This window comes from Lepidochelys kempii, chromosome 14 (assembly GCF_965140265.1).
Source record: "Lepidochelys kempii isolate rLepKem1 chromosome 14, rLepKem1.hap2, whole genome shotgun sequence".
Lineage (NCBI taxonomy): Eukaryota > Metazoa > Chordata > Testudines > Cheloniidae > Lepidochelys > Lepidochelys kempii.
In genome coordinates this window covers 19585998-19607849 of record NC_133269.1, presented here as the reverse complement: position 1 = coordinate 19607849, position 21852 = coordinate 19585998, and the positions used below count along the sequence as shown (strand labels likewise).

At 42.5% G+C, this 21852-nt stretch overlaps 2 protein-coding genes across 3 annotated transcripts in view; both read left to right on the top strand.

Moving 5' to 3' along the window:
• The window catches only part of RAB40B (RAB40B, member RAS oncogene family), a 60792-nt gene that overhangs the window by 18914 nt on the left and 20026 nt on the right, over positions 1-21852 (top strand). Inside the window, exon 2 of one of the 2 annotated variants that reach the window (XM_073311255.1) lies at positions 21562-21622. In XM_073311255.1, the coding sequence (XP_073167356.1) occupies positions 21562-21622 (61 nt within the window). Of the gene's footprint in view, positions 1-21561; positions 21623-21852 lie in introns of those variants that run through there. The other variant, XM_073311256.1, reaches the window with a different exon arrangement.
• LOC140897954 (uncharacterized) lies at positions 6551-9163 on the top strand. Its single transcript, XM_073311259.1, has 2 exons — positions 6551-7586; positions 8241-9163. The coding sequence occupies exons 1-2, from the start codon at positions 7187-7189 to the stop codon at positions 8621-8623; spliced, it is 783 nt and encodes a 260-aa protein (XP_073167360.1). The 5' UTR covers positions 6551-7186; the 3' UTR covers positions 8624-9163.

The following is a 21852-nucleotide window of genomic DNA, read 5'->3' as shown; positions in this document are numbered from 1 at the left end:
TGATTGCTAAGGCTAAAAAGCCATACACAACGCAAAACGCTACTTTATAAGAAGCTCGCAAAGCACCAGTATTTATGTGTGACACTTCAAAGATCTGTTTCTGACAGCCTTTTAAATCAACATGCTTCCTTTCAAAGAACTCTTTTGGCTTTGAACTAATTTCATTATGTTTTGTATTTAAATGTGTGGAAGTATAACATTGTATAAGGGGACATGCTGGATACATTGTATATGAGAGGGCATGCCAAAACATGTTACAAAGTATCTGAGGGAGCACACGTAGGGACAGTTAGCTTTTGAATGGAGAAGAAATTAAGATAGAGCCAGCACGTCTAAGAAGCAGGTATCAGAATGGACGGGGTGAAGGGCAATTAGTTAAGTTAACTGGAAGCTGTTAAAGGAGATTGTTAAGGGTGGCAGGTAATTGAAGATAGGTGACTGGTCTCAGGGATCTCGAAGGGTGGTGACTAATCTTTTTCTTCTTTTGTCTGTAACTTCTCTGTAACTTGTTCTCCAAAAAACTGTATAAATTAAAAGACACAAGCCCCACTCGGGGGGCTCACTTCTAAATGTATTAGCAGAGCAGCTTTGCTAATAAAACAGAGTGGTCTGATAAATTGTGAGTCGGAGTCAAACTTTGACAAATGCCTCTTGAGCTTTGACGGTGTCATTGCGTCGTTAGCCAACACGTCGCCACAAATAACGCACTGTGGTTTTGGCACTCCACCATCATTCATGGCTACAAAACTGAACTGAATGTATAAGGAGTCATATTTCCAAGTAAAGCTAGTATGAATTCTTTTTGTTGACAATACTTCGGTTTCATTTATATTGCCGTCATCTAATTCAGAATAACTTGCATGTTCAGCAACCGGATGTCTCTGCTTGCTAAATATGTTGATTGGGCCTCGCTTCGCCCTGTGTAAATTAGGCATAAAAATAATTAATATAAATTCCATTACCCCGGGTATATACTTAATTTATGATATTAGGATAAAAGCCGAATAAATGCAGTGGGAATGCTTTTAATTGAGAAATATGTGCGGAAGAACATTGATTAATAGGGTAAGTAATGTTAGGATAAGAAAATACATAAATTTTAAAATTAAATTGAAAACAACATAATAATTGGAAAGTTAAGAGGGTTTGAACATATGGAAAGAATGAATAATGAACGTCAAAAATAAGATTTACCTGTCTGAAAGATATGGAGTGAGAAAGCGAGGAATTTCGAGAACTTCCTGGCAGAAACACGTAGGTTTGATTCTAGAAGAGGGGAAGGCTATAAGTAAGAACAATGAGAGCGTGTATGAAACAATTTATAGATATGGAGGAAGCGAGGACGTTATGCTCATACAAAACACATGGGATCTTTTCAGGGGGAAAAGGCAAATATGCCGCATTTATTGAAAATGCAACAGTTAGCATATGCTTTTCAGACACCACACACACACACACACACACACACGTCCTGCCAGTTGTTGTTTATAGTTACCAGTCTATTGTAGCTCGAGTCAATGTAATGGCCAGTTAGATTGAGGACGAGTGAGAAACTGGGCTCTGTTGGTTGCAATCCAATGCTCCAAGGCTTTGCAGGACTGAACCCAGAGTCCCATGGCAAAACACCCCGGCTTTATAGTAGTAAATTCCCATTTGAGTCCATGCATTTTGCAATGTCATCCTGTAATTGTTAGTCCTTAAGTGGTGTTAATCTTGGGGTTTTCTGCTGTTATCATTTGATGGTTATTGTCGGGCTTCCCATCGTTATCTCCTATTTGTTGTCTTGCCTTCAGGGGTGCCTGTCTCACCTCTGAGGTTGTCAATGCTGTTAACATGTTTAGCATCCAATACAATGGATGTTTTCTGCTCTTTCCAAGTCTCTCACTTTTTCTTTCAGAGTAGCAGCCGTGTTAGCCTGTATCCGCAAAAAGAAAAGGAGTACTTGTGGCACCTTAGAGACTAAACAATTTGAGCATAAGCTTTTGTGAACTACAGCTCACTTCATCGGATGCATTCAGTGGAAAATACAGTGGGGAGATTTATATACATAGAGAACATGAAACAATGGGTGTTACCATACACACTCTGAGGAGAGTGATCAGGTAAGGTGAGCTATTACCGGCAGGAGAGAGGAAAAAAAACCTTTTGTAGTGATAATCAAGGTGGGCCATTTCCAGCAGTTGAAAAGAACGTGTGAGGAACAGTAGGGGGGGAAAATAAACGTGGGGAAATAGCTTTACTTTGTGTAATGACACATTCACTCCCAGTCTTTCTTCAAGCCTAATTTAATGGTGTCCAGTATGCTCAAATACATTTGTTAGTCTCTAAGGTGCCACAAGTACTCCTTTTTTCTTTTTCACTTGACCATCTGGACAAGATGTAATGGCTTTTACACCATATCTTTTTCTGATGCATTCATTCCTCATTCACACAAACAGTCTCTCACAGAAACCTGAAAAGGTATACCGACAGCAGTATTTTATATTCAGCAGAATACATTGTAAATCAAGCCTTGCTAAATCTTATAACTAAAACAATTCACAATGGGGCTTCAGGCCCTCAACATTTCTCTAATCTATTTATCATAGACACAATACAAAATCCTGTCTCTTACTAACTAAACTTTATAACAGGTCCTAATTGTAATGCATATTGGAAACAGCATCCCAGTCTCAGACAGTCATTCTTTTCTGATATTCAAAAAGGGTGGCTGGCAGAATGAAATCAAAGTTTACATCAGTTCTTATAGTACAATTAGTACAATTATAAAATCCTGCTCCTACAAGGACTGTCTATTTGGCTATAGGTGTGTGGTACTCAATTGTCTCTATCTACTTCGTAAGGGATATGGCAGAATAGGACAGAAAATAATTATTATTAAAATTTATAATATTATTAGTACTTACATTCTCAGATCAATGGGTTTGGACGGGGTCCCAAATGACAAACACGCAGAGATCCGTATGATGCTCTTTATTCAACTTCTTGATGGTAACCGCCGGTGGGGCGGCATCTTTATATGCGAAGGAGTGGGGTAAGTGCGTGCTCGCACGTCTCATGCAAAACATGCTGTAGCACTATGGCATAATTATCAATATTATATATGTGCTTCTGAAAACATAATATTATTTAATATTGTCGACTTTTATCGACTGATAATTATTCTTGGTGGAATTCCGGTGCGATTTTTAAATTATACTATTATTTCTTTCTTTCTTTCCTGGAAACTCGCCGCAGACCGGCAGCCAATGGCTCGCGGACCGGCACTGGTCCACGGACCACTACTTTGAGAAGCACTGGTCTAGGGGTCATGAAACCTTCAGGGTATAAAGAAACCTCCTCAATGGAGACTGACTCAATGACAAGGCTTAATGAATGGGACATGAGTGAATTATAAATTTATCAATAAGAATTTGTTTGCTAGCACTTTTTAAAAGAGTTAAATGACCATTGTATATATATGCACTGGCTGGGAATACCAACTTTAGCCTTCTTTTACTATAGAGGATGAATTTCATGTGCAGCTCTTTAAGGTTAAAGAAACAGTTCTCAAATATTCTCTTCTTTTTGTCATTTGAAGGTTCAGGAGAGTGCTGTCATTATGACACTACAGATGTACTTTGGATCTCCCCTTGCTCTGTCAAAGCTTGCTGCGTTGTAGCAAAGGTCATCACAACCTCTGAGAGTGCTTGTGATAGCACAGTGTAGATTTACAAAATACAAATTACGAAACTTGGCTGCATCTCGTCCATTTCAGAAACCTAGCTTGATCTTTTTCAGTGAAATGGGTTTGTCTTTTCCTTTAGAATCAGCTTCTTCATATGAGGCCTGATCCAAAGCCTGAAGAAATAATTGGAAAGGCTCTTGCTGACTTCAGTAACTCAGAGTACATGATTCTCTTGAGCCAAATATCTTAAACTTGTTTACTATTAAGTGCCAAGATATGAGAGGCCATTGTGTTTTTCTTCTGGAATATGTTGCACAATGTGAAGAATTTCATCTGTTTTCAATATTATTTGTGTTTCGAAGCTATTCTCTAGCAAAAACAAACTCTGGGTGTGTTTTTGTGTTTTCAGAAGTAAGTAAACTAAAGTTTCATAAGAACTGGAAAGCAATCTTTTATAGTTATTGTAACAGCTCTCTGTACATCCCTTCCAACCTTGCCTTAGTGTAAATGTACAAGAAGCTGAACAGTTACAGTCAGAGTTCCCTCTAATTTTTCTCACACATGTGTGGAATGAATTTTGTGATGTGCATCAATATGGAGGTGATGTGACGATGCACATCACAAAATTCATGTGGTGGGGGTGGGGCAGAGGGGTTCAGAGTGTGGGAGGAGGCTCAGGGCTAGGGCAGAGGGTTGGGTTGCAGGGGTGTGAGAGTTCCGGCTGTGGGTGCGGGTTCTGGGGTGGGGCTAGGGATAAGGGGCGCAGGGCCGGAGCAGAGGGTTGGGATGTGTGTGGGTTGGGAGTGAGGGTTCTGGCTGGGGGTGTGGGCTCTGCGGTGGGGCCGGGAATGAGTGATTTTGGGTGCAGGAGGGTGCTCTGGGACTACGTCAGGGAGACAGGACTCCCCCCCCCCTCCCCCGCAGCAGCATCTGGGCTGGGGAGGAGAGGCGCCTTTCCCCACCATGGCAGCTTCAGGGCTGGGGCCACAGGATAGGTGCCCCTCCACTGGCCACGGCAGGGCTGGGCCAGGACAGGGTTGGGGTTGGGGGAGGGGTGTCCCTCCCCTAGCCGGGGCTGAGTTGGGGCCAGGGGAGGGACACAGCTGCAGGTCCGAGCTGGGGCTGGGTTCAGGCCACCCCATCCCTGGCAGCGTCGGGTCTGGGGCTGAGTTAGGGCCGGAGGAGGGGCGCCCCGGACCATCTACAGCAGGTCCAGGCCGGGCAGGTTCCCTGAGCGCCTGTGCGGCACTAAATAGGCTGCTATGTGGCCATGCAGCTGCACAGTTTACAGAGAACTTAGGTTACAGTTAGTAGCCAAATGAGCAGTTATTATGCCTAAGCAACTGGGAAGCTTAGATAAGACAACTTTTCATAAAGTAATTGTACTTTTTGTGGTGTCAGAGTACTTCACGTGTGCCAAGCGTCCATTTGCTGTTCTTTCCTGGATGGGCAGAATGCCTGACCTTATGTTGTTTGCTTGTATTGTGTTCATAGAGATTGTGTATACCACAAAAAGGGGGCACAAGATAAGGGGGTTGAAGTTGTGTGTGTTTTCAGTATGACCCACAACATGCTAGGCACTATAGACGCACAAAGAAGACAGACTCTGCCCCGGAGAGTTAATATTATTTTTAAATTGAGGTTTTAGAACTGTAAGGCACTTTTACCAACAGACTTGAAGTATGCAGATGAACTAAAGGGGAGGACTGACTCTCCGCTGGTGTCATAATCCCATCATCCACTATGAAGGGTTGATCGTAAGGCAGCAATAGACGGAAGAAGGTGTAGCGAAGGCAGAAAGCAGAGTAATCCTGATGAAATGGCTTTTCAACTGATAGTACACTTTAATTTCTAATCCAAAATGTTTTCCTTCAGAGTGGAGTAGGGTTCACAACCCTTCCAGTTTTGCCAGGAATCTTCTGGAATCAGACCAATGTTCCCTCTAATTTTTGACAGGCCGTGTGCACAAAAAATTTCTTCTGTGCAAATTGTTGTGCTTCTGTGCAAATTTTTGTGCGTGCGGTGTTTCGTCATGTGCACGGGGTTTAGGATCTGTGTGCATCCGCACACGCTTACAGTTTAGAGGGAACAGTGAATCAGACCCTATCTCCCAGAGGCTACTGAAGCCAAACTGGGAAATTTTAGGCACTAAAAATCCAGCGGCGCAGCAGGGCTAAGGCAGGCTGCCTGCCTGCTTTGGCCCCACGCCACTCCTGGAAGTGGCCGGCACGACCCTGTGGCCTCTGGGCGGGGGAGGGGGGAGCGGATCTCTTCATGCTGCCCCGCCCCAAGCATTGACTCCGCAGCTCCCATTGGCCGAGAACTGCAGCCAATGGGAGCTGCAGGGGTGGTGCTTGCAGGCGCTGGCAGCATGCAGAGCCCCCTGTCCCACCCCAGGGGCTGCAGGATTGTGCTGGCCGCTTCTGGGGGCGGCACGGGACTGGGACAATCAGGAAGCCTACCTTAGCTCCCCTGCGCCACCGACTGGGAGCCGCCCGAGGTAAGTGCCTCCTGGCTGGAGCCCTCACCCCCTCCTGCACCCCTGCTCCAGTCCTGAGTCCCCTCCTGCACCCAAACTCCCTCCCAGAGCCTGCACCCCACACCCCTTCCTGCACCCCTGCTCCAGTCCTGAGCCCCCTCCTGCACCCAAACTCCCTCCCAGAGCCTGCACCCCACACCCCTTCCTGCACCCCAATCTCCTGCCCCAGCCCTGAGCCCCCTCCTGTACCCAAACTCCTCCCAGAGCTTGCCCCCTCCCACACTCTGAACCACTTGGCCCGAGCCCAGAGCCCACACCCCCTCCTGCACCCCAACCCCCTGTGATGGAGGGAGAGGAGATGGAGTGAGCAGGGTGGGGCCTTGGAGACGGGGGTGGCCGGGGCAAGGGTGTTTGGGTTTCTGTGATTAGACAGTTGGCAATCCTAGAGTGGCGTTGTCTTTACTTTTGCCATTAAATGTACTATTTGTGTACGTTATTGTAGCTCCTAAGCCCTGGTCTGCGCTAGGAGTTGAGGTCGAGTTTAGCAGCGTTAAATTGATTTAACCCTGCACCCGTCCACACGACGAAGCCCTTTTTTTCGATTTAAAGAACTCTTAAAATCAATTTCTTTACTCCACCCCCGACAAGGGGATTAGTGCTGAAATCGGCCTTGCTGGGTCGAATTTGGGATACTGTGAACGCAATTAGATGGTATTGGCCTCTGGGAGCTATCCCAGAGTGCTCCATTGTGACCACTCTGGACAGCACTCTCAACTCAGATGCACTGGCCAGGTAGACAGGAAAAGGCCCGCGAACTTTTGAATTTCATTTCCTGTTTGGCCAGCATGGCAAGCTGCAGGTGAGTGCAGAGCTCATCAGCAGAGGTGACCATGAGGGAGTCCCAGAATCGCAAAAGAGCTCCAGCATGGACCGAATGGGAGGTACAGGATCTGATCACTGTATGGGGAGAGGAATCCGTGCTATCAGAACTCCGTTCCAGCTTTTGAAATGCCAAAACATTTGTCAAAATCTCCCAGGGCATGAAAGACAGAGGCCATAACAGGGACCCGAAGCAGTGCGACGTGAAACTTAAGGAGCTGAGGCAAGCCTACCAGAAAACCAGAGAGGCAAACAGCCGCTCCGGGTCAGAGCCCCAAACATGCCGCTTCTATGATGAGCTGCATGCCATTTTAGGGGGTTCAGCCACCACTACCCCAACTGTGTCATTTGACTCCTTCAATGGAGATGGAGGCAACATGGAAGCCAGTTTTGGGGACGGGGAAGATGATGATGAGGTTGTAGATGGCTCACAGCAAGCAAGCAGAGAAACCGGTTTTCCCGACAGCCAGGAACTGTTTCTCATCCTGGACCTGGAGCTAGTACCCCCCGAACCCACCCAAGGCTGCCTCCCGGACCCGCCAGGCGGAGAAGGGACCTCTGGTAAGTGTACCTTTTAAAAATACTATACATGGTTTAAAAGCAAGCATGTTTAATGATTGATTTGCCCTGGCATTCGTGGCCAGTACAGCTACTGGAAAAGTCAGTTAACGTGTCTGGGGATGGAGCGGAAATCCTCCATGGACATTTCCATAAAGCTCTCCTAGACGTACTCCCAAAGCTTTTGCAAAAGGTTTCTGGGGAGGACAGCCTTATTCCGTCCACAATGGTCGGACACTTTACCACGCCAGGCCAGTAGCACGTAGTCGGGAATCGTTACGCTGCAATGCTTTGTTCTGCATGTTTGCTGGCGTTCAAACAACATCCGTTCTTTATCTCTGTGTTATCCTCAGGAGAGTGATATCATTCATGGTCACCTGGTTGAAATAGGGTGCTTTTCTTAAGGGGACATTCAGAGGTGCCCGTTCCTGCTGGGCTGTTTGCCTGTGGCTGAACAGAAATGTTCCCTGCTGTTAGCCACGGGGAGGGGGGAGGGGTTAGCCACGCAGTGGGGGGAGGCAAAATGCGACCTTGAAACGAAAGCACATGTGCTATGTATGTAATGTTTACAGCAAGGTTTACCGTGAAAGAGTGTACCCATTGTTCTATAAAATGTGTCTTTTTAAATACCACTGTCCCTTTTTTTTTCTCCACCAGCTGCATGTATTTCAAGGATCACAGGATCTTATCCTTCCCAGAGGCTAGCGAAGATTAGAAGGCGAAAAAAACGCACTCGCGATGAAATGTTCTCTGAGCTCATGGTGTCCTCCCACAGAGCAGAGACGAATGCATGGAGGCAGACAGTGTCAGAGTGCGGGAAAGCACAAAATGACCGGGAGGAGAGGTGGCAGGCTGAAGAGAGGGCTGAAGCTGATAGATGGCGGCAGCGTGATGAGAGGAGGCACGATTCAATGCTGAGGCTGCTGGAGGATCAAACTAATATGCTCCAGCATATGGTTGAGTTGCAGGAAAGGCAGCTGGAGCACAGACCGCCGCTACACTCCTGTGTAACCAACTGCCCTCCTCCCCAAGTTCCATAGCCTCCTCACCCAGACACCCATAGCCTCCGGCCACCCAGCCACTCCACCCCAGAGGATTGCCCAAGCAACAGAAGGCTGGCATTCAATAAGTTTTAAAGTTTTAAACTTTTAAAGTGCTGTGTGGCCTTGTCCTTCTCTCCTCCACCACCCCTCTCAGTGCTTCCCTCCTCCACCATCCCTCCCGGGCTACCTTGGCAGTTATCCCCCTATTTGTGTGATTGAATTAATAAAGAATGCATGAATGTGAAGTAACAATGACTTTATTGCCTCTGCAAGTGGTGATCGAAGGGAGGAGGGGAGGGTGGTTAGCTTACAGGGAAGTAGAGTGAACCAAGGGGGTGGGGGGTTTCATCAAGGAGAAACAAACAGAACTTTCACACTGTAGCCTGGCCAGTCATGAAACTAGTTTTCAAAGCTTCTCTGATGCGCACCGCGCCCTCCTGTGCTCTTCTAACCACCCTGGTGTCTGGCTGCGCGTAATCAGCGGCCAGGCAATTTGCCACAACCTCCCACCCCGCCAGAAACATCTCCCCCTTACTCTCACAGATATTGTGGAGCACACAGCAAGTAGTAATAACAGTGGGAATATTGTTTTCGCTGAGGTCTAACTGAGTCAGTAAACTGCACCAGCGCGCCTTTAAACGTCCAAATGCACATTCTACCACCATTCTGCACTTGCTCAGCCTGTAGTTGAACAGCTCCTGACTACTGTCCAGGCTGCCTGTGTACGGCTTCATGAGCCATGGCATTAAGGGGTAGTCTGGGTCCCCAAGGATAACTATAGGCATTTCAATATCCCCAACAGTTATTTTCTGGTCTAGGAATAAAGTCCCTTCCTGCAGCTTTTGAAACAGACCAGAGTTCCTGAAGATGCGAGAGTCATGTACCTTTCCCGGCCATCCCACGTTGATGCTGGTGAATCGTCCCTTGTGATCCACCAGTGCTTGCAGCACTATTGAAAAGTAGCCCTTGTGGTTTATGTTCTCGCCGGCTTGGTGCTCTGGTGGCAAGATAGGGATATGGGTTCCGTCTTTGGCCCCACCACAGTTAGGGAATCCCATGGCAGCAAAGCCATCCACTATGACCTGCACATTTCCCAGGGTCACTACCCTTGATATCAGCAGATCTTTGACTGCGTTGGCTACTTTTATCACAGCAGCCCCCACAGTAGATTTGCCCACTCCAAATTGATTCCCGACTGACCGGTAGCTGTCTGGTGTTGCAAGCTTCCACAGGGCTATTGCCACTCGCTTCTCAACTGTGAGGGCTGCTCTCATCTTGGTATTCTTGTGCCTCAGGGCAGGGGAAAGCAAGTCATAAAGTTCCATGAAAGTGCCCTTACACATGCAAAAGTTTCGCAGCCACTGGGAATCGTCCCAGACCTGCAACGCTGTGCGATCCCACCAGTCTGTGCTTGTTTCCTGGGCCCAGAATCAGCATTCCACCGCATGAACCTGCCCCATTAGTACCATGGTGCCCACATTGCCAGGGCCCATGCTTTGAGAGAAGTCTGTGTCCATGTCCTCATCACTCTCCTCACCGCGCTGACGTCGCCTACTCGCCTGGTTTCGCTTTGCCAGGTTCTAGTGCCGCATATACTGCTGGATAATGCGTGTGGTGTTTAATGTACTCCTAATTGCCAAAGTGATCTGAGCGGACTCCATGCTTGCCGTGGTATGGCATCTGCACAGAAAAAACGTGCGGAACGATTGTCTGCTGTTGCTCTGAGGGAGGGAGGGGCGACTGATTACATGGCTTACAGGGTTGGCTTACAGGGAATTAAAATCAACAAAGGGAGTGGCTTTACATCAAGGAGAAACAAAAACTAATGTCACACAGAATGGCCCCCTCAAGGATTGAACTCAAAATCCTGGGTTTAGCAGGCCAACGCTCAACCCAATGCTCAACCCACTGAGCTATCCCTCCCCCCGGTATTTCAGGCAGGACTGAATCTCCATTAAACTTTTCAAGGTGTCTCTGACAGACCACACCGAAACGATTGTCGGCTGTTGATTTCATGGAGGGAGGGAGGGGGGAGCAAATGAATACAAAACAAATCTGGTGTATTTCTTGTTTTGATCCACTCCATCTATCTTTTTACATGTTTGATTGCAGCAGACGGTGCAGTAGGACTGCTAGCCATTCTCATCTCCTGGCTGCTCGCCAGAAGACAGTGCAATAGGACTGCCAGCAGGACTAAAGAGAATGACCTGGTCGAGTCATTCCTATTTTAGTCCCTGCACCCATGTCTGCCCAGGCGCTCCTGATCGACCTTATCAAGGCGGCCAGGAGCACTTTGGACATGATGACGATGGTTATCTGGCCTATTGCACCGTCTGTTGCCAGAAGGGAATGGGCTGCTGCTGTGTAGCAATGCAGTACCATGTCTGCCAACACCCAGGAGACGTATGGTGACAGTGAGCTGAGCGGGCTCCATGCTTGCCGTGGTATGGCGTCTGCACAGGTAACTCAGGAAAAAAGGCGTGAAACGATTGTCTGCTGTTGCTTTCATGGAGGGAGGGAGGGAGGCATGATGACATGTACCCAGAACCACCTGCGACAATGTTTTTGCTTCATTAGGATCTCAACCCAGAATTCCAATGGGCGGTGGAGACTTCGGGAACTGTGGGATAGCTACCCACAGTGCAACGCTCCGAAAGTTGATGCTAGCATTGGTACTGTGGAAGCACTTCGCCGAGTTAATGCACTTAGAGAATTTTGTGTGGGGACACACACCATCGACTATATAAAAACGATTTCTGAAAAAATGACTTCTATAAATTCGACCTAATTTCGTAGTGTAGACATACCCTAAGAGTCCTAGTCATGGACCAGTATCTTGTTGTGCTAGGCGCTGTTCAAACACCGAACAAAAAGACCATCTCTGTCCCAAATAGGTTGCAATCGAAATATAAGATAAGAGACAACAGATACAGAGAGGCCAGCAGGGGAGTACAGGGAAACAATGAGACAGTATTGGTCAGCATTAAAGGCAGTGGTTTGGGCATACCAGCGAACTGTTGGCATTATTTTTTATTTTTTTTAATAAATGGCAATGTGAACTAACTTGATGTATTACTTATAAGATAGTAACCGCATTTTAGAGTTACAATGACTTTAACTGGGACCCGCTGGGTATAAACTATATTAGTAGGCTGAGTTACTATGTTGGCTTAAGGATTTTCTTTCTCTCTCCCCCACCAAATCCTGTGTAAATGTGCATATGTCCTTGTGCTTTGGCGAAGTGTATTCCCTACCGTAGGTGAACTAGCCAACTCCATAAATGAGGTGAAAGCTCCATAAATGAGGTGAAAGCACCATAATACCATTTGACTAACATCATTTGGAAATAAACAGGTAGCAGAGGAGCATTCAGATGAAAAGTGCAATACAGGAGGTAGGTAAGATCCATAACTTCACCTCTGTTTTATTACTCTTCAGAATGTTTTGTTACTTTGCACTACCACACACAGACCCCATTGTGCTAGTTTTTCTACTAACATAAAGCAAAACAAGGAACTGTAGTGTTTTGAAAAGTTATTATTATATAAATGCCATCACTAAAAATCCTATGGCCCTCCTGATGAAACGACAAAATCTACCTATTGGTCTTCAAACTACTGCCAATTTAGTACAGTTTTTGGCACTCTTATCATTGTGCGCAGTTGCTTGCAGATCAGGAATAAATTTAGTAGTCTGTCTAGAGCTGACAAATTGTGCACTTCTTGATTGTTTGCTTTTGTATAATAATGACTCTCTGAGACTAAGCCCCTTAGCATTTTGTGTATTCAAAGCCATTACAAATAATTGTCACATACATTCACTTTGCTGGAGGATTTAAAAAACAAAACACCATAAAAGCATACATGCGCTTGTTCACAGTGTCAAATTCTCTTTATACTTGCCCATATAGTTCCATATCTTTTATGGTCTAAAACAGTTTTCTCTTCTCCCTTCACCCTCTCCCAAGCTCCCCTCCCCCAGCCTATAGCAACAAATACTGGAGTGTAAATGTAAAAAAACAAAAATGAGCGCAAACCAGCCACTGATATGCCAATGTGAAAAGGATTGAGACCTACAAATACTTGACAGTCTTAGTTAGGAAACCATTCCTAGGCAACACTGGCACTTTCTTATATTAGATCTTGTATCAGTTTTGGATAGGGGAAGAATTGCTGTTTGAAAAAGATTTTGAAAAAAAAAACCCCAGATAATAGGATTTTTTAAAAACTCTTAGATTTATAAAAAATCACGTTATTTTCTCTAATTTGTAACATGTTCTGAAATAAACTTAATTCTGAGCATTGCCTACCAGAGGGGTAGCCCCAGTGTGTCTGTCATTTTTGTGATAGTAAACTGCTTTGGGATTAGCAAAACACATTTGTGTGGAGATAATTAGTGAATAGTAAGTTAGATTCTCTGTTGGTGTTGATTGGCAAAACTACACAGAGAGCGAGAGAGAGGGGAAGAGATGGTATCATGGTATATACAATATGTGGGAATACACACAACATATTTTATCTGAGTGGCCTTGTTTCTTATATATACCAAGATTTATAAAAATGCTGGTTGGGAGTCAGGCTGTCTTTTGGTTTGGAAGAAATGCTTTTTTTTTTTTTTTTGGTCATGTTGGAGGGATTAGCTTGGAAGAAGGATAGTATAAAATCCTGTGGTCATGACCATAAGCAATGAGTGCAAACCTCATATAGAATAAACTGAAGGAGGACCACCTCTTTCATACATTCCCTTTGAGGGGAGAGAATGAACAAAAATACCATTTCTGTATAGTATCCTGTATCTTTCTAAAAAACAAATCTTGATGAGTTTTCTGAGATTTCTGAAACTTGGAGGGTGATATTCCCTTCCAGCTTTTCTGAAAGCCGTGACTAAAATGCACCAAAATAAGGAAAACATGTTTTTTCCCCCCTGGTAATGCTAATAATACTTCTACACAATAACATGCTATATATAGCACCTTTCATCTGAGGATGCTTACTGAAATCTGTAGTAAACATTCAGTTAAGGAGCTACTGCCTGATATCTTTTCCTTTAGATGAACGGAGGAGAGGAAATGCTGAACTGAAGTTTGTAATTGATGCTTCCTTTTGAAGTGGAAAGTTTTTAGTTCTAATTCCCATGGCAAGATAAGTCTGTAGTGATATGCAGATAAAAACAGACTGTTTCATCACTTACGAGTAAATATTAGGACAGGATAGAATTAAATGTGATTTCAGTTATGCTCTCTACTTCCTTTCTATTTATAGTGATAGGCATGGTTCACTGGCTGTTACTTCAGTTAAAAGACAATTCACTAGCTGATGCTAAATGGAGTTTCCTTTTCTGAACAAATATTTTTCCTATGTGTTTAGTGTATTTAGCCATCTTAGATTACATTACTGTAAACTGAATCTGGATTTTAAAAAGCATGTATACCAAAATACATTATATCCATCAAAAATGTCTGGATTTGGTGTACAACGTGACTATCAACAATTCAGTTTTTCGTCTAGTGGCACGAATAGTGAGAGGAAAACAAAAATAGTTCTAAGTACACAGGTTTTAGCCCCTTATTCTTTTAATCAAAGGTCTGTTTTGGTTTCAAATGGGGCTTTTTTGGTTTAGTACTTGTTGCTTTCTGTTTTGTTTTTTTAATAAAAAAGGCAACTGATGGAAAATACACAACAAACTTTATTTACAATACTGGTTTGATCTAGAATTGGAGTCAATAATATGGGTTAAAACTGATGGGAAGTCTTCTGGAAGAGTTGCCAAAGTCTAAGTAATCTGACTCTTAACATTTATGAGAGAGGCAGTGTAGGTGAGGTAATATCTTTTACTGGACAAACGTCTGTTGGTGGAAGGTACCAGCTTTCAAGCTTCACTGAGCCCTTCTTCAGATCTTCACTTGATCTGAAGAAGAGCTCTGTGAACCTCGAAAGCTTGTAGCTTGTACCACCAGAAGTTGGTCTTTAATAAAAGATATTATCTTGTCAACCTTGTCTCTCTCATTTTCTGGGACCAACATGGCTATAACAACATTCTTTAAATTTATGTAAGAAAGTGCTCTAGCTATGAAGGAGCTTTTATCTAATGACTGAAGAACACCCCCTTTGAGTGTAGAATTCTTGTAAATTTCAATATTCCGGCCACTTAGAGGGAAGTAGGCAGTCAGAGTGAAAGGGTGGAAAGAGTTCTATCCATGTGCCTGCCAGCCAGAACATTGTCTTTTTCAAATAGCATCTGTTGACAGGTGGGTTTCAAAATGAGAAAACTGTCATATTCAGGAATCAGCAAATTGTGTATGATTACTTTCTTAATTGTGTTTTATGACTGAGTTAATGAATCAAAGAATACATTTAGGATTTAAAATATTGTAGATTAGTTTGTAATTTCAATTGGCCCTATTTTTCTTTTTTTAATTTATATTTTATTGATTTTTTTTCAAAAATAAGGGGAAAATGGGGGCAAGGGGAGACAAAAGAACAACAAAATAAAGGGAGGAAGGGAAGCTGGGAGAGAAAAAGGGAGCGACATTGCAGTTTCCATCTGCTCGAGATTAATCAAAGGTTTCTAAAAAAAAGTCATATTTATCTAAGATCCCTCTTTTCAAGGACGTTACCTGCTTTTCATGTCAGCCAAGTTGCTGAGCCAAGCTTCTGTGCCTGGAGACAGCCTGCTCTTCCAGCTGAAGAATATGAATTGTTTGACTACAAGCACTGCTCTAGAGAACCAAGCTTTCCATGAGTTGGATAGTTTCTAAGATGATGGGCTGTATCCCAAAACACTGTTTTGGGAAATGAGTTTTAAAGAGATACCTATTATCATATTGATCATCCTGCTATGTTTTGGAGCCACAGGACTGCCTGCCTGACTAAGAATACAGGCTGTATGATAATGCTGCAAGTTGGGGAAATGGAAGCTTCTGGATGTTATTGGGAGTTGCAGTTTACACAAAGCCACTCTTGGCTTCCCATTCACGAGAGAAATGTTTTTAAAATGTCATTAATTTTCCTAAAATAAAGCCAACAAATAGTACCTGGGAAACCTCTCAGGATATGCAATATTCTGGGAAACACATTCATTTTAATAATACTAATTTTGCCTCAAAGGGTTTACCATCTGCCCAGATCTCTTGCTGCCTGGGCTAAAATGGGCTCTAGATCATTGTTGACCAGATTCTCAATCTCACTGGGGATGAGCATCCCTAAATATTTCATATGTTTGGGATGCCACCTAAAATTCCAGTTGTCAGAGATTCCCTATTAGCATTTTGCTTATGCCCAGAATTTGCTTTTTCCCTATTGATTTTATATCCCGAGAGGTGTCCAAATGCATTTATTAGTTTTAATAGAATCTTCAGGTTTGGATAGTCGGCCAAGAGCATTGTCAGCATAAAGCATGATCTTGTGCTCTGTTTGACTTATCTTGATTCCATGTATATGTTGTTTTCTACGGACAGCAATAGCTAACAGTACTAGGGGTAGGTCAAACTACAGAGGTCAAACTGCAACCCTGTTCGTGTACCCCTGTGAATTGGGAATGGTTCTGAGATAGTGCTATTAGTAATCATCCTGAAAAATGGATTCATATAAAGAAGTTTAATCCAGAAGATAAATTGAGTACCAAATCCGAATGTAGCAAGTATGTAAAAAAGGTAATGACAGGTTACACAGTCAAAGGCCTTCTCTGCATCCAGGGACATGGCAGCAAGAAGATCCTTTGACTCCCTCGGAACTGCAGTGATGCTAATCATTTGACTCAAACTGTCAGATCCATGTCTGTGATGGATGAACCTCACCTGATTTACACGAATAATTTGGGATAGGATTTTATCAAGCCTTTTGAAAGGGCAGTAGCTAATATTTGGGTGTCACAGGTGATGAAGGAGCTTCACCTTTATTTACCATGCATGCTTGGATCTTTAGCATATCTGGGGATGACTGAAACAACAGCTTCCCTTAAAGTGTGAGAGAGTGTATTAAAATTCCTGGCTTCATTTTACATATCCAATAACTTGGGAGCCAAGACTCTATTTTTCTTGGTATGTGTACAGTCTGTACACTTTAAACAGATAGTTTTTAGTACAGTAATTAAGTTTGACAGAAGGATTGGAAGTTAAAGAATGATCATTCTGAATGGCAAGTAAGCAGAAGGCAAAAATGGATCTGACACTAAACCTGACTTGTTTTACATTAACATTAAGAGATGCAGCCCAATTTTATTTTATTTTAATTTGATTTGATAGATTTATTTTTTTTTTTGCTATAAACTTTCTGTGGAATGATATTCATAAGTATAGGACTTGGTTTTTAACATCTTATTAAATGTCTCAATGTTGAATTCACTGACTAGGTGATGGTCTCTTGTATCAACTGCAGTAAGTATGAAAGTTGCTGATCAGTACTTTGATGGGTGATTGGGGTCTGACAAACACCAGTGTGTGAATTTAGCTGACATAATAGGCATACAGTTAAAGGAAGAGGGAAATAAGTAAGTTCATGAAAATGGAGTTCTTTTTAAAAGTAAAATTTAAATATTATTGTGTTAAGCACAAATATGAAAGGATTAATTTTTATCTCAAAAAGTACAGAAAATAGGTTTCTTTGGATTTGTCAAGCCCAAATATGGCATTGAATAAAATCTTTCACTCCTGAATCATAGGACTGGAAGGGACCTTGAGAAGTCATCTAATCCAGTCCCCTGCACTCATGGCACTCAAGTATTATCTAGACCAGTGGTTCCCAAACTTGTTCCGCCACTTGTGCAGGGAAAGCCCCTGGCGGGCTGGGCCGGTTTGTTTACCTGCCGCATCCGCAGGTTTGGCCGGTACGTCCCTCAGCCGCCGCTTCCAGCAGCTCCCATTGGCCTGGAGCAGCGAACCGCAGCCACTGGGAGCTGCGATCGGCCAAACCTGCGGACGTGGCAAGTAAACAAACTGGCCTGGCCCGCCAGGGGCTTTCCCTGCATAAGCGGTGGAACAAGTTTGGGAACTACTGATCTAGACCATTCCTAGTGGAAGAAGTGGTCCTAGTGAAGTGGAAGAACAGAATATTGAGGGGTGTGTGTGTGATCCTGCAAGTGAAAGAATGAATGAAATATGAGTATTTTTAAAAATCCACTCCATGTGGAAAATGTTCATTGAAGAAAGTCAAGTAATCTAATGTACCAAAGCAGTTCTGCTGAAGAATAGACTTTGGCAGATTTATATGAGGATATAATTTAACAGACATTGCTGTATGTGTCTCAGAGTGGCATTCTGTATTTTTATGTTTCATTTATTGATCAATTTCTCTTTACTTGGTTGTTTTTTGTAAATATGCCTTTTATTATTTTTAGGAAACTACTTTGTTACTGAGACCCAAAAGATATATAATGCTTTTATTTAAAAAAAAAAAAAAAAAAGCTTGCTTGTAGCAACATCCTACACATGAATATTAGCAGCTGCAGTGGTAAACGTATACGCGGCCAGTATTGAATATCATCAGAAATAGCCACAAATATTTGTATAGCTCTATACATGGAAATGTTTCTCATGGCACTGTTAATGACTGCAGTAATGCTAGTTTGGATTATGAAGCAATGTTAGTCACACTATAGTTAAAATAGCAACTGAGGTTGTCCATTTGTAAGCCTGTTTTGGGGGGGGGGCAGGTTTACACTCCTTTAAAAGCACAAAAATCTCAGTGACCTCACCATTGGTAGATTGGATCTGGGGCCAGGGTAAAGCTTTTTTACCAAATTTGAAGTGAAATTGACAAGGGTCCCTGAATTAAAAGTTCCTAAATTTACAGGTGTTCCCTGGATTTAAAAAAAACAAACACTATTTTTTGCCATTTTGTAGCAGAAATCAGGCAAGAAATAAAACTTGCTTTATTGGATTTCCCTAGCAGTGATCTAGAAGATAGTCAACTAAATTTCGATGCTTAAGGTCTAACTTCAGAAGTTTAACTCTTGCATTTGTAACATCTCTAGGGAATGTCAGCTAACAAACATTTCAAACTGTGGGGTCCTCCCTCTGGTGGGGCACAACAAGCTGAAGGACTTGACTGGTTATGAATTTTTTCTTGTTTCTTCAGGGTAACCAGTGTGTGTTGGTCCAAACTGGACACCATCGAGGTTCCCCCCTTTGCCCTGTGCCAAGGGGGCTGTGCCTGGGACATGAATCTCCAAAGGGGGACTCAGCAAAAAAAAGTTTGGGGACCTCTGGTCTAGCACATTCAATGACTGCTGGAGATTGACATTCAGTTTTTGTAGAGGGAAAAAGTTTAACCCTATTCCATAGAGGGAGACTTGAAAATGTAACCCAATCACTAGGGTGATTGTCAGTGGAGGACGGGAGAAAATTTTTCCTTCAGAAGGTTCCTAAGGCTGTAAAGTGGCACAAGCATAAAGCATTCTGTTCTTCATGATCACGGATAAAATGAGGTTATGGTTGAAGACAATAATATGACCTGATTTTTCTAAAGGTATCTCTTACAGGAGTCAGAGTATCAGCCATGTTAGTCTGTATTCGCAAAAAGAAAAGGAGTACTTGTGGCACCTTAGAGACTAAATAAATAAATTTGTTCGTCTCTAAGGTGCCACAAGTCCTCCTTTTCTTCTTACAGGAGTGGAGTTAAGATACTTGTTTAAGTGAAGCCTTAACTTTGCTTTTCCTTGGTTTTATAAAAATAAAAAGTATTCTTCCAAAGTAATATACTCTCAGACAACTGCACCTTTAATGAAGCTTTATGTGAAGGGACTAGTGCATCCTTTTGTGCCATATTTATTAAACTATAATTGATTTTAGAGCAGGTCAAATTTTATTTTCAGTCCTGAAATGCTGTTTTGACTATGTTTGTTCTGCCGTGTTTGCTTTTGAAATTATTCACGTGACTCTTGTTTGGAGAGGAATGGCTACTCTATATATGGATACCTGTGTTTACATGTGAGCAAGGGCATTTGTGTGTAAACAGGAGTGTTCACTAGTTATCTGATTTTTTCCCCCTCTCCCTTTTATTTAAAAGTTTGCCATCCAGCCAAGGATCAGAAACAGTATAGTGTATCTTAGGTGATCTCACATACGACAAATAGTAAATACAGTATTCAAGTTGAACAGTTGAGCACAAACAACCCATTGGTTGAAAAATGTTGTTCCAAGCTACCCAGTGAATAGTTACTAATAAATGTTAATTGAAATTGGGAGCAGTTAAAGTATGATTTACAAAAAGAAAGGGATAAGTTTCCCACAAATAATTACCTCAAAGAAATTGTTCAGCTGTATGTCCCAGTAAGGTATATAAGCACATGCTTAACATTAAACACCTTCCCAAATTGAGTCCTTAATTGTCTCTCTGTCAATGACCCTGTCTGATACTCACATTTGTGAATGATATGCTTCACTTGAATTTTCCATCGCAGATATATTATAATTACTGTTCCAGACTCTCTTACTGTTTTGCGAATGTAAATACTAATAAGGCATAATTACTCCAAAGTGTGACTTGGAGTTCAAGTACATTCTTTCACAAATTGGGCCAGAGCCATAACAGTTTAGAACTTACAACAAATTAAAATGTTGTTCTTTAAAAAAGCAAAACCAAAACTTAGATATTGCTCCCAGCAGAGTTAAAGGATTTATTTTCTTGTCTTCTAATAAATGCAGATTGGTTCAGTAGAAATTATGTAGAGCTCTTCTGTAATCCTTATTGTGTAATAGGAAACTGAAGAAACAAATTATCTTATTGTTGCTTGCACTAATAGTAGGCTCTTGACACGAACTGTACCCTTTGCTCTAACAGCTTCATTCATTTCCTTCTACTCCATAGAAATAGATTTCAGGTTGTATATTCTTAAAGTTGAAGCCAGACAAAGCTATTCCGTAGAAGAACATTATTCATTCAGAAGAACATTAGACTTCTACAACCACACAATTGACATCTGTTGGTCTCATTGTTATGGTTTCATGCTGTTTCTGATTCATAACAAAAACCTTTGCCTTTCATTCTAAAAGTCACATCACAGTGACTAATGCTAACTGTAAAGATGTTCAGATTCTGTTATTAGCTGTTCGTATACACAAGCTAAATTCATACCTTAGTTTATTTTTCCTACATAGTCTTGCACAGCCAGGGTTCTGACCTGTTAGAGCAGGTCAAAATGGTATCTAGGTAGGCTTTTATAAATCAGAAATATGTAATATAACTTCATAGAGAATGCACTTCATCTCAGTTGAACTGAAGATTTCAGCTGTGATAAAACCCTATTCCCTGAATGTTTGTTTTTTCCACAGCAACACATTTTTCCTTCTTTTCAGTCTTTTGTTTTGCTTACCTAGTACTTTGCCTTCAGGTAATAAAATATATCATCTTTAGTCTTACCCGAATGTGACTTGACTCATATTTATGAAGTTCTCAGAGCTAGTGTCCACCTTTGTCACTGATTTAGGGGAATTCTTGAATAAGCATGTTGAATTAAATAGGAAATGACTGACCTACAACAAAGCCAAACGTTTAGAGGACACTTGAGAAGTGCATTTACCAGTGCTACTGCATGGTTTGGCTCAGTTGTCAGACTGTTACATATTTGTAAAGAATGTTTAAAAATTGAATTTGAAAGATCTGTTGTATTTCAGGGACTTTTTTTTTTTTAAGGTCCTTAACTGTATGCTTTGTAGATATAGTACCCAAGCCCAGTGTTTCAGAGCACTGATGCTAGCTTGCATTATGGTGGGTTTTTGTAGTGCCACCCACAGCCTCATAGCTACTTCTGACTACTTTTTTCTAAGCTTTGAGAGGTCTCCATAACTTCAAATCCACAGAATGTGTTTGACCCATACATATTGGACTAATGGAAGTATTTTTTCCTTGCTGTTAACTTCTTTTAAAGATATAAATATCCAGACACTACTTAATTCAGTAGTTCTAAGATTCTAACTCTAAACAAAATTTATTTTCCAGGTATTGATTACAAGACGACGACAATACTTCTGGATGGCCGTCGAATAAAGCTACAGCTGTGGTAAGTGTTTGTTCCATTGTTCTTCCTCAGTGCCTTTTAAACAATATTAGTCAGTGGACTGTAACTCTTCAAGGCAGGTAATATCTTCTGCACTCTGAAAGTACCTAGCAAAGCGATGAAGAATGGTCTAGTGGTTAGGACGCTAGCCTAGGACTTGGGAAATCTGGATTCAATTCCCTGCTCCGTCATAGGCTTCCTTTGTAACCTGGCCTGGTCTACAGTACGCGGTT

What these genes read in the sequence shown, in the direction of transcription:
- LOC140897954 (XM_073311259.1), top strand. Translation starts at nt 7,187, where the DNA reads ATGAAAGACAGAGGCCATAACAGGGACCCGAAGCAGTGCGACGTGAAA. An exon ending in AGGCGGAGAAGGGACCTCTG is followed by an intron (nt 7,587 to 8,240) that starts GTAAGTGTACCT and finishes TTTCTCCACCAG; the next exon opens with CTGCATGTATTTCAAGGATC.